This window comes from Phalaenopsis equestris, unplaced genomic scaffold, assembly GCF_001263595.1.
Source record: "Phalaenopsis equestris unplaced genomic scaffold, ASM126359v1 Scaffold000834, whole genome shotgun sequence".
Lineage (NCBI taxonomy): Eukaryota > Viridiplantae > Streptophyta > Magnoliopsida > Asparagales > Orchidaceae > Phalaenopsis > Phalaenopsis equestris.
The window spans coordinates 745533-758081 of record NW_018165274.1 but is presented as its reverse complement, the minus strand read 5'-3'; the positions used below and the strand labels follow the sequence as shown (position 1 = coordinate 758081).

The window sequence follows — 12549 nt, the reverse complement described above, 5'->3', positions numbered from 1 at the left end:
TACACAACTTAATAAGCTTACCCAGTGGCATGGCGATATATATAAATACGATCTATATAGATGTAGTGCATTACACCGCTTATTCTCTATCAACAAGGCAAAACAATCAACCTGCTCATTGTATAACCAACTGTTTCCCAAAAATTCATCGAGATAACGTTGCGGCACTGAAACATGTCCCATATCAATTAATAGATCACCCCTGCATTGGAAATATAAAATTACTTTAGTTAACAGTTACAAAATTAATGATAAACAGTAACAAGAATTAGATGAACTAACAAGTCGGTATATTTTCTACAGCATATATCAATTGTCTACCGCATATAATCAAGAACTTCATCCCTACCAGGAAAGTTAATTACTTGTGCTGTTGGTTGGACCTGTAAGATAATCAAATCATAATATTTACTGCACATTTAAATAATTAAACCTAACATTCCATACCTTGTCTGGGTAGTCCTCACTAACATAAGGACTGACTGGCTGGAGCTCTTCCTCCTCCTTATGTACAGATTGAATCTCTTCTTGAGATTTGGTTCGCTGATCTACAACCACTTCCTCTTCTTATTTATTTTCAACTGATTCCTTAGTGGGTTCCTTTTTCGCTTTCTTGCAAAAACAACATATGGGGAGCTAAGAAACTTTGTTTTTCTATTTAACATATCCTTAATCCTTTTGATCAAGCTTCTTTGTGGGGATTCTTTAACCCATCTTCTCGGCAATTCCACCGGTGTTTGTTTAATTGTTTTCTCTACTCGCATGACATGATACTTTAGGTCGGTCACCGTATTCTCTAATGTTGTCAATCGACTATAAATAGAGTCTTCAAATTCCAAAATTGTATTCTCTAACTGGGTCAGACGACTGTCAACGGATACTTGAAAATCCAATATAATTTTTTGCTGGGATTTCAATAAATCGTGTATCTCTTCACATCCAAGTGTTTTCCCCATCCTCTGACTCGACTGTTCATATGTATGACTGTCAGATGGTTGAGTACCAATATAATAAGGTACTATAGGGAAGACCTCAACATGCATTGGTTCTTGAAATGGTTTCCCTCTGTGGGAGAAACTTTGCTGGACTTGAGGGCTCTACAAGTGAATTAGTAAGTGATGTTCACTTTCCTTTAAATCAAGAAAATAATCATACACCTGCCAAAAAAAATAGCACACAATCAGGGGCAATTAATGTATAACATGACTACTTTTCCAACTATTATTGAAATTTATTTAAATAACCTCAGCAAGGCTGAGCATGTTGAACGCTAGTTGAATCTGTAAAGCGTTTCATCTAACATTTACTAGTCATCTTAGCATTCAGGGTCTAGCCTCATGAACTGCTAGCACGGCCAAGGATGTGTGCTCATAAAACCAGAGCTGTATGAAGCATGTTAAATTAAATATTTGGTATCAAAATTGGTATCAAAATAAAAAATAATTAAAAGATATTTCAATAATAATGTCGGAACAAACTGTTAAGAGGAAGAAAAAGCCAGTAATATATCGAACTGGCTGATCCGTCCTAAGCTTCATAGCACATAGGTTCAATCGATCAATAAAAAAGCCACACACTGTCGCGGGTCAATTATTCAAGTTGAATGCTTCAACTTCCTCACAAAGAGAAGACAGCTGCTTGGATACTCTAAAATTAATTGAATGTTTCAACGTCCTCGCAGATAGAAGACAACTGCTTTGACTATAAAACGGTCAAAAGACTGTACTGGTTCAAAATTGATAAGTTAGGTCTTCATTTGTCTCGCATCAATACTACAGGACGGAGCTTTATTCCAGGATGCGGGCGGCCCTCTATTTGGCATGCCTTTTAAGAGGTCAACTTGGTCAGCATCAAATTTCAGCTCTTTCCCACCCAGCTGAAATGTCATTCGATCAATGAACCAAACTCATGTTTTCCAATTTATTCTACGTGTGCTTTTCGATAGTTGGCCGGACCTTATCCAGAGCTTCTCATACTTCAGATGGACGACATCTACAGTTCATTGATTTCGAGCTAAAAAACCTACATTTAATTTTAATGTATGTTAAACTATGTAAAAAATAATGAAAGAAATTTAAAATCTTTTAAAAGTCAGTCTTAAAATTCATCATTCAGACTTAATATACCTCAAAAAATTAAAATTCACCATTAAACATTAACGAAAGCAAAATCTCAAATATACCTAGAAACAGTCTTGGGTTGCTTTATGGATTCGGTGTCCTCTGTTTTCCCCATTTTGGAGCAACCTAAATCCTTCTTGTGTCTACCCTTCGCCATTAGCTTTGGCAGCTCAACTTCAAGCTTCTTGCCATCCTCGACGTCCGGCTTCTCCGCCTCATCAAAATGGGCAACATTCTCCTCTTCCAACAATGTCATACCCTTGTCGTTGTCCTCCATTTTCAGCAAAACCCTAAACAATATCAATACCTCAACGTAACGTTCGAGTGAATGCAAACCCTAGGCGCGAACGAAAATAAGAATCCTTACTGTCCCTAAATTTTTTACCACGGGTATTTAATCAGTCACGTTAGCCGAAGGTGACATTCGCTACCTAGGTTACCACTAGGTTACGCAAACGTTTCAATTTCTCAGGCGATTACCGCAAAGTTACGCTTCATTTTCTCTCTCAGTTACAGCTCAGTTATATTGCTAGGTTACAACGCGCGGTATGAACTCTCGGTTACGGCTCAGTTATAGCTCATTTATATTGCTAGGTTACACAGCAATGTGTTAGATCTCGGTTACGGCAACGTTATAAGCGCGGTTCATTCGTCTTGAGGTTACAGGAAGGTTACAACCATGTTATTAGAGCGGTACCGCAGTAATGGCCCGCTCGGTTACACCGCCTGTACCGCTCGATTATAACTCGATTATAACCGAGCGGGTCAGGTCGACGGGTCGCGTTTGAATAAAGGCGGCAGGACCGACATTGCTGTTTTGTCAAACGGCAATTGGACGACGCAGGGAGCGCTGCGTACGTCTTACGTACGCAATTTTTTCCCTCGATTGAACGTATACAGAAAAAGAATGATTCCATGCACGCACAAAGGTTCAACTAAACTGTATTTTCTCAGTGCGTGATAAACTAGGGCAAGAATAATGCAAAACAATGAAAGGAAAGTGGGGATTTTGTTCTTACGTATGAAACTGAACTTGTAATTCATTATGTAAGAAAAAATTGATTTCTAGTTAATTTTATTTAAATTTTTGAAAGCTCTAACAATGGTTCTTAAAATTTTGACTTTGTACAAAGTCAAAATTTTATATTTAATTATTATTTTCTTCATTAATTTATTTTAAATTACAAAATAATATTAAAAGTATTATTAAATTTCTTAGAATGTATTTAATTTAATAATAAATTGTTAGTAATAATGAAATAGGTTAAGATTAAGAATAAATTAGAAAAGCATTTACATTAATTAACAATAAGTAATGATTTAATAAGATATAAAAAGGCAAATGAAAAATGTCTAGTAGTTAGGTTAGAATTCTTGTAAGAGAGGGAGAGATGGATAGAAATTAATTAGATTTGATATGTTATTAGAAGCTAATTTAGCCTAATGTGTTATTATAGGTTCAAAAAAAGACTAGATTAATAAAAGAAAAAAGGATAATTGGACTGCATCGTAGACGTGGATAAATATATATTTGTTTTACAGTTGTTTTGTTTAAGTTTGAAAACAATTACACATGTTTTCCTTTCAGCATTTATTTTAAAAATGTAAAAATTCATGTTTTCCTTTTAAATGTTAAATGCTGAAAAAAATATATACGACATAAGTATGCATATGAGAGTCGTCTATAAATGGTACTAACGGGATTGCAATGTACCCGTGCACGAAAATGAAAATGAAAATGGAAATGATTGTCTCGTTGCTTCTGTGGACGTCGAACTGCGAGCCGCGTCGAGCTGTGATCGTCGTCTCGTCTGCGTGGTCGTCTCGTTTGTGCGGCCATCCCGACATTTCGGCTCGTCTTCGTCGTCTCGTCTGCGTGGTTCTTCTCTTGCTCTCATTCGCTGCAACTCTACCTCGTCGAGCTGTGAGTTTTGTGGCTTCGACAATTGTCAGGCAGAGCTTTTTTGCTGTGATTTCTGTGATGGAACTTCCTTCGTCTACGGTTGAACCTGGCAAAATCTCATTTGCCCACGTGGTGGGTAATTCTCAAAGGGAGACGGCGGTTGTCTTCCCCTCAAGTTATAAGGAGCAACGGGAAGGTGATTGCCCCTTTATCAAGATTGCAAGCAGCAAAAGTGGGAAAGCAGCACTTTTTCTCTGAGCTAGAAATTTCATCCCTTACTGATAAAGTCACGTTTGCTCTTATTGAAAAATTTCAGTGAGGACATCCACCTATGGAAGTTATCAGGAAAAGTTTTGAAAATCTCAAATTAGTAAGAAAGTGGAAAGTAGGGCTCATAGATGGGAGACACATATTAATTCAACTAATCGTGCCTGAAGACTACACTGAGATTTTTTCCAAAAAATATCTCAACATTGCTGGTAAATCAATGAAACTATTCAAGTGGTCCCCTGATTTTGACCCCAAGCGTGAATCTCCTACTGTACCGATATGGTTTAGTCTACATAATCTTAAGCTGCATTTTTTTCACCATCAGCATCAGGTTCTTTAGGTTCTTTACTCTATTGATGTCATACTTGGGGACCCTTTGAAGATAGATCTACCCACTTTTAACCTAACCAAACAATTTGTACCTAGAATACTTGTTGAAAGAGATATTACTTTACCTGATGTTACTGAAGTCTGGTTGGGCACAACTCACAATGGATATTGGCAACAAATTGTTATGGAGCATAGACCTCCTTATTGTTCTCATTGTATGATGTTTGGACACAATCTTGATAAATGCTATAAGCTTCATCATAATTTGAAATCTAAAGATCAAGTGAATAAGAATGGATCTGACCCCACTGCTTTGGATATATTTGTTCTATCTAAAAAGAAAACTACCACAGAACAGGTTATGGTGTTCGAGTTAATTGCCCATGTGGATCCTCCCTCTGAAAATACTATTTCTGCGATCGATGAGAAGTTGGATGACACTGTTGAGCAACCTACACTTTCAAACCCTCCTCAGCTGCAGAAAACATTAGGTGAAGAGGAGACATTTCATGTTTCACACACACTTGAACCTACAGTCATTGCAACAGTTGACAATCCTTCTTCTGGTGCTCATCAGTTTTTATCTGTCTGGCATTCTCTTTACCAACACGATGATCAGATGAGCCAGTCTTCTGAGGAGGAATGGCAGGTCTATTCAAAGAGAAAGAAGAAGATTGGAGACAAACTTCAGCTTGGGAACCTAATGGATGATACTTTGGTTACTTCGGGAAATGGTTCGGCACTCAACAATTTGTTATCTGGATCTTACCCTAGAACTAGAGGCAGAGGCAGGACTAAACTGGCTCATCACTAGGTACTCTTTTTTGCGATTTTTGTACCTTTTTTTTTTGGGTTTCCCTATATCTTCTCTTTTGGGGTGTTTGTGTGTGTTGTATCGTATGGGTAAGGTGTCTCTATTGGGCCCTCTCATACAACTTAATGAAAAGTGTAGCACAAATAAATGAAAGCAAACAAAATTTTCTTTTTATTGGTCACAATTTTTTTTACTGTTTACTACATTTTTACAAAATATTTTAAGAATTAGAATTATTTTAATTTAAAAAAATTTGTCAAATGAGTTGTTTAACTCAAACCTTTAGTTGCTAATATTTTTCACAAGAAAACCAGCTTCAGGCTAGATGGATCCTAAAGGGTATGTGTACAGATGTCGAGGAGTGCAGTTTGATTGGTAAAATATGTTAGTTTTTTATTTTCTGTCAATTATAAATATTTAAAAATCTTTACAAATTGGTTTGTAACTTTAAATTTTATAAATAGAATGACTTATTTGTGTTTTGAATTTCATTTTAATTATAACTGTTAGGTAGTTTTCCTACATTCGACAGACTATTCCCATCTTGATACTTACAAATTCTCAGGTTGGGTTGTGACACATTTTTTTGGAAAAGGACCTAAATAGTTAAATAACCTGGTTTAAATCGTCAAGATAACTAAATGGGCAGTGAACTACAAATTTGTCTGATACCAAAAAGCATGCATGTAAGGAGTTATAAAAATCTAAAAATATTCGTTACAACAGATAAGTTGCCAACACAAATAAAAGCACATAGGGTGACACGCAAGCAGAGAAAAGAAAAATAGAGAGCCCTGTTTTACCCAAAAATGGCTCAAAAAAGAATTAAGTGCGTATATAATCTAAATGAATAAAAATAATATACATAAAGATAATTAACTAGAAAAAAGATCATCAGCAATTCAATTACCTGCTCAATATATTCTAAAAGATCTTTGCCAGTTAAATCAGTACCTAAAATGTGTGGTACCTACAAGAAAATACTTGATATAAATTTAAAGAGAGAATAGTAATCCCATCATCTATACATAAAAGGTCTTCTATACTCATTAATAAAAAATAAAGTGAAGCATAATCTAAATAGTTAATATAGCAACAAAAAAAGTATCAATAAGAACACAGATCAGTAGCAATATCAGTAATTTTATAAATCAGAGACTTTGCAACAAATAAGAACTCACAGCAACAAGAGTGGCCCTGCATTTCTGTTGCCTTAGAAAATTTGTGCTCCTGAAATGAAGGAGTTCATTAGAATCAAATAAGCATGGGAACAAAATCAGAACTCAATATAACATCGCTGTAAAATTTCAACAATGTTGTTAAAAGAATAAGAATGCAACCAATTCCTGCTATTCTCGTAATGGCACTTTTGTTTTTCCAATTTCTACATAAATACCGAATAACTGGAGGGACCATAGTGATGTTTCCTGGTTCCAATATATCTGAGGTTTCTATCAAGGTTTTCACATATAAAAACGGTTATTTATCTTTAACTTTACTCATTTATGAAAAGGCCCAACCAAAGAGCTCAGAGAGTTGTGCTGACACAAATTTTCCAAAAACAGAAAAGACTCGCTCACAATCCTCATGAATGGAATAAAGCATTGCATGTATTTGTCGTGATATCAATATAATGAATACACAAACATATTGCCTGCTTTACAACAAACTGAAGAAAATGTAGTCATAATTGGGGTGCCAATAGCCCACAATGAAATTAACTAGACCTGCAATTTAGCTGATCCATGGAAATCATTACAAGCATACTTGCTATGATTCAAGCCCAAATTAATACATGATTTTTCTTTGGTCACTAATTTAAATAATCAAAGACAAACTATGGCACAGACCAACTATACAATTAAGATGAAACCATTTAAGCATGGTCAAATTATTTTGACTGTTCACTGCCAAAACAATAAAAACAGAATTCAATTCTTGATAGGCAAGACTTAAAAAACTAATCTTAAGAAAGCATTTAAGATAAAACTATGGCAGACCAACTATAGAATTAAGATGAAACCATTTAAGCATGGTCAAATTATTTTGACTGTTCACTGCCAAAACAATAAAAACAAAATTCAATTCTTGAAAGGCAAGAATTAACAACTATTTGCCAAAGAGGAGAAAAAAATTTGATCAACAAACATTGCTGATTTAATGTTGATTTTTGGCTACCAAATATTCATGGAGGTCTTGATAGGTAGAAATGAGAATTTCATTTATTCTTTAAAAAACTAATCTTAAGAAAGCAACCAGATTTCATTAGACTATCAACTTCAACAATGAGCAGAGCCACACAATGAAAGCACTGAGGCGTCGTGACCCCATTGCCCCAACCTAACAAATTAAATTTAATATTTCACTCCCATAAAACGAAATAGAAAAAACATTCAAAAAGTAATTATTTAATATTATAAAGCTTTCAAATTTATTATGTAAAAACACTCTTCCAGCCTAAAAGGCCATATGGAGTACTAAGCACTCAAGCAGTTAAGTTATACTTTTCAATTTAAAGAATAATAATAATGTATTATTTTCTGATGTGGGACTAAAGGGTAAACACTAACAAAAACCTTTCTTGTTTCACGTGAAAGCTTCACACTGAAAAAGGGGCATTTACATAGATACCACCCAGTTCTTATGTACTTATCACCTAAACTCTACTTTTTACATTTATACAACCCAAATCTTTCATAATATAAGCAACAATAGTTCAACATTTCTCAGAATTAGATACTATACTAACCTAAAAGCATAATAAACAACCTAACATCTAGTATCTATAGGCATCTTCCCGTAAACCAATCCCCACGTGTCAGTCATATAAACATAGTGTTTTACCTAATTTCAACAGTAAATTTATTACTTAGTGAGGAATTACAATATTATGCATTAAACTAATAGCAAATATCATACATGAATGTCCAAAAGAAATGTGATTCATTGATTAATCAAATTATAAACTTTCATTTTAAATTAACCCTTCCTATTTCAAGTTACATATTTACATTTGTAACATTTGTCTTTCTTTTAGGAAGCATATAAGGATCACTGTCATACATAAAAATGCCCTTAGAAAGTTGTACTCGTAGGTGCCCTCAAAAGTTTGTATGTGTTGGTATCCTCAAAATTTTACACCCGACGTTACGCGCTTACTATTTCGTGCATGGGAACAATAGCATTCTATAGTTAGTACCATAAAAAGTGCATCTTGATTGATATGTTTTTATTATTTTATATCAATTTAATATTATTTAAATGTGTTTTCATATGTCAATTAATTTCATCATATTTGTGAGACAACTTCAAACATTCAAAATGGAAATCATAAATGATAAATTTATTTTTAATACAATAATGAAATTATATTTTTATCGGCTTGAATTGCAACTTCAAAATAAATCATTAATCAAAGTAATTACTCACGTTTGCCTTAAATGACCACTTTACAAGCTTAATCCCCCACTTCTTCTTATTGTCACTTCCTTCTTGATTCTACATATTTTGCCCAAAGCACAATCCAAAGCCCTAATTTGTTGAATCAAATTTTCTTTAACTGTCAATTAAATTCATTAAATCATACTTAATATCATCTATTTAATTAGACAAAGTATCTCATCCAAATAGAACATCTAGACTCTTACCTTATTAAAATTTGCTCGAATCGATAGTCCTTTCCATAAGACTTTCCACTTATCTCCGGTTTCGCCAACTCTCCTCAATCCAAACAAAATATCCCTTGCTTTTATACTTCCTAATTTTGTATTTGAATTCATAAACAATAATTAACATTACTCAATTCAATATAAACATAACCCAAAATAAACCTAGCCCTAACCTTACCTTAAGCCACGGTTCGGCTCGGTTCTCCCTTAACTCGTATGTGGCTCCTCAATTAGAATGAAGGATCAAGAGGAGAGAGACAGGTTTGGCATCGACATAGAGAGGCATGCTGAGCAATTAGGCTGGGAAAGATAATCCATTTTTTATTTTCTTTTTTTTAATGTTGATTAAAACAATGCCGACAAGAGGTGTGAGAGGAGGGAGCCCCATAACATCTACAATAATACAACAATCCATGAACAACAGTTTTCAATCCACAGAAACCCATTAATCCACAGCAGCAGTGGATTTCTTTTGTTAAGTTATTTTTTTATTTCATAAATCAAAATCGAATTTAAGATTTATTTAATTCCTTGACAATTATTTCTTCACCTATTAATGTAAAACTTCGCACCTTTATTTATAACACATAAAAAGAAAAAAAAATAATCGTATATATTTCAAGAAAGGTGGAGGAAGACCTAAAAATACTTGGGCATGTTGCACAAAAAATGATCTTAATTTATTAAAATTAAATGAAAATATGAAACTAAATAGGGCACAATGGAGAAAAAAGATTCATATAGCCAAGGCTACTTATTGGGATAAAGGCTTGTTATTGTTGCTTTTGTTGTTGTTGTTGTTGCACTCTCCTCACTTCTCATTCTATATTTCAAGTATTAATTTTGTGCTCTTTCAACTTCTAATTATTTTTTAAATCCTATGAAGTGCATTTGGTACACGTAAATTAACAAATGAATTAAAAAGTCTCAAGCAAGAAGAAAGTTCAAAGGTAAATAAGAATAAAGAATCCATAATAATCTAAGAATGCTAAAGTTGACATCTTGACAAAAATACATGCCATTAGATCGCATACAAGAAGGTTTGAAATAACTGGACATTTTATTAAATAAACTGCATCTCTTTTCATTTTATTTTTATTTTTCAAGAAAATAACTTTAGAAATCTCAGAACAAACCATGTAAACGACTCTGAACAATGACTGTGAATGTTGCAGATCCAACCCCATTTCTTTATCTGCTCTGCATACTTTTGAAGCAGTTGATATCCCAACTCTGGAAGAACCTGACCAAGACAATAATTCTCCAATATTTTAAAGACAAAAAGAGGCAAACTAAAGACCGCTGTATAATTACAGCACATAGAAGAACTGCTAGGCATTAGCAACTCGAGTTATACCAGTTCGTGCTCTGGATTAAGGTAAGTACTGTTCTGTAACTCACCATGTAAAACCTATTCAATAAAGAATCATATGGTTTAAACAAAAAGAAAAACACAAAATATGCCAATGAATGTAGGAAGGGTTCGTTTTGCAGAGTTCACCTTTTTACGTAGCTCTTCAAGTCTTATCCTTTCATCTGCAGCATGCTGTAAAAGAGGATCCAATTGTGATTAAAATAGTAAAGCCAGTAGCAACAGAAATGGTTTGAAAAAAAAAATACAGATTTATGCTCATGAAATATAAAATCCAAGTCAAAGCAGAAAAAATAATCCTCCATGATTTTCAAAGCTAAGAATCTATAGTTATTAATATGTAATGACTCATGCTACTCTAGATAAAACGCTTGTTGGTTTAGTCTCAAAATCAGACTTGTGATTGAGTAAAAAAGTATAATTCTGCAAAAACTTTACCCATTGGACATATATATGATCTAGTTTCTTCTGGATAATGATAAACCTAAGAGCCTGATAGCCAGTACATGGTATGAGCCTATGAGGCAATACATAGTGTCTCTCATCCCTTCCCAACTAATCCAGCCTTGTACCTTTCAATGATTTCATCAGCCCTGCATTTAGTATTGAGAAGTCATTTACATTTTCTTTCCCTTGAGTCTGAAGTTTGAAGTGCACTTTCTCTAATGCTTGGATTCTCATAAACATCTCTTCATAAAGGTATTTTTTATAACTTCATGAATGTTGTTTGGGATGTTCATTTACAATGAAGCCCCAAAGAACCCAAACAATAAATTATAATAGGTAATAAAATTCAATGATTGGATGTTCGGTGCAAGTTCTAACACCTTTCTTATAAGCAATAAGTACATCAAGATCACCATTAGAATCAGTGTTATCATGTGAAGCACAGTAGTAGCTCAAGTCAAACATTAGATTAACCTCTATGGAGTTGTTTCTCATACTTATTGATTGAATATTCATAACATCTGGAATAAGAAAATTCATTTTTATAATGTACTTCGTATGCGATCTTGGGCATTTTTTGGACGATCAAGAAAATGAGGTGATGCAGGGCATCTCTCGCCCAAGGCTTGATGGAAGTCGGTTCATTTTTTGGCCGATCAAGCAAATGAGGTATGCGGGGAATCTCTCGACCCAGACGCGACAAAAGTTTTGAACCGGCCCAAACGTGACAGAAATTGTGAGCTAGATGTATGGATCAGTCCAATTCAAAGCTGGAAGGTTTGATCGATCTCCTTAGGGCTTGGAATTGCCGCCCAAAGGCAGTGGGCCCCTTCTTTATTGCCTAATAGTATCTATATGTTATTTTGGGTGTTATAGGGCGTTTTCTTCTTTTAGGTTTCTGCAGGACAGCCCTCAGCGTCCGGTTTTCCATTCTAGGATTGTATCCAAAGATGAAAAGATGCTCCAGCTGTAACTAATCTCGAGATACTGTGTATCCATCGATCCCCTGCTTCCCACCACCTCTCCTCCACTGACGCTGTCACAGTAGTCACTGCAGACACTTGGAAATCGCCTCTCGGCTGTTTCCCTGCGTCAATCAACACTTCCACGCCGCCATCTAGCTGTCAGCCACTTCCCATTAACTCCAACTTGCCGCAAGCCCCTCCAACCACCACCCTACCTGCTGCCACCACATTTTCAGCCCCCTCTAAACTGCTGCCGCCCTTCTCGGCCACCTCCCACCAGGTGTCTCCCAATACCATCCATTACAACTTGCTGTCAGCCCCTGTCAACCCCTCCCGCTTAAACTAACCACCTTTACAGCAACTGCCCACCTGCTGCCACACCCTTCCATCCACCGCCCTTTTGTTCACCTCCAGCTTCCGTTACAAACCGTCTCCCCAAAACTGCAGCACCATCACTCTCACCCCCAGCCCAAATTGGGCATGTTGTGTCTTTATTATTTCCTCATTTCAAGTGTCTCTAATTGTAACCTCTATTTATTTTTGAGTAAAGATATTTGTTTTTCCTATTATGGTTGGGTTAACTCCGGCATTATTTGGTATTAGAGCTAGACTAATCCTAAAAAAAAAAAAAGGTTTTAGCATCATTCATACCCAAACTTA

At 35.1% G+C, this 12549-nt stretch overlaps 1 protein-coding gene across 1 annotated transcript in view; it reads right to left on the bottom strand.

Annotated features, from left to right (window-relative positions):
* Nucleotides 1-127: 127 nt before the first annotated feature.
* The window catches only part of LOC110031497 (DNA mismatch repair protein MLH3-like), a 117857-nt gene continuing 105435 nt past the window's right edge, over nt 128-12549 (bottom strand). The window contains exons 19-24 of the mRNA XM_020734720.1: nt 10607-10651; nt 10463-10516; nt 10242-10348; nt 6619-6667; nt 6348-6407; nt 128-202 (exon numbers count right to left, since the gene is read on the bottom strand). Of these exons, the coding sequence (XP_020590379.1) occupies nt 197-202; nt 6348-6407; nt 6619-6667; nt 10242-10348; nt 10463-10516; nt 10607-10651 (321 nt within the window). The 3' untranslated portion in view covers nt 128-196. The remainder of the gene's footprint in view (nt 203-6347; nt 6408-6618; nt 6668-10241; nt 10349-10462; nt 10517-10606; nt 10652-12549) is intronic.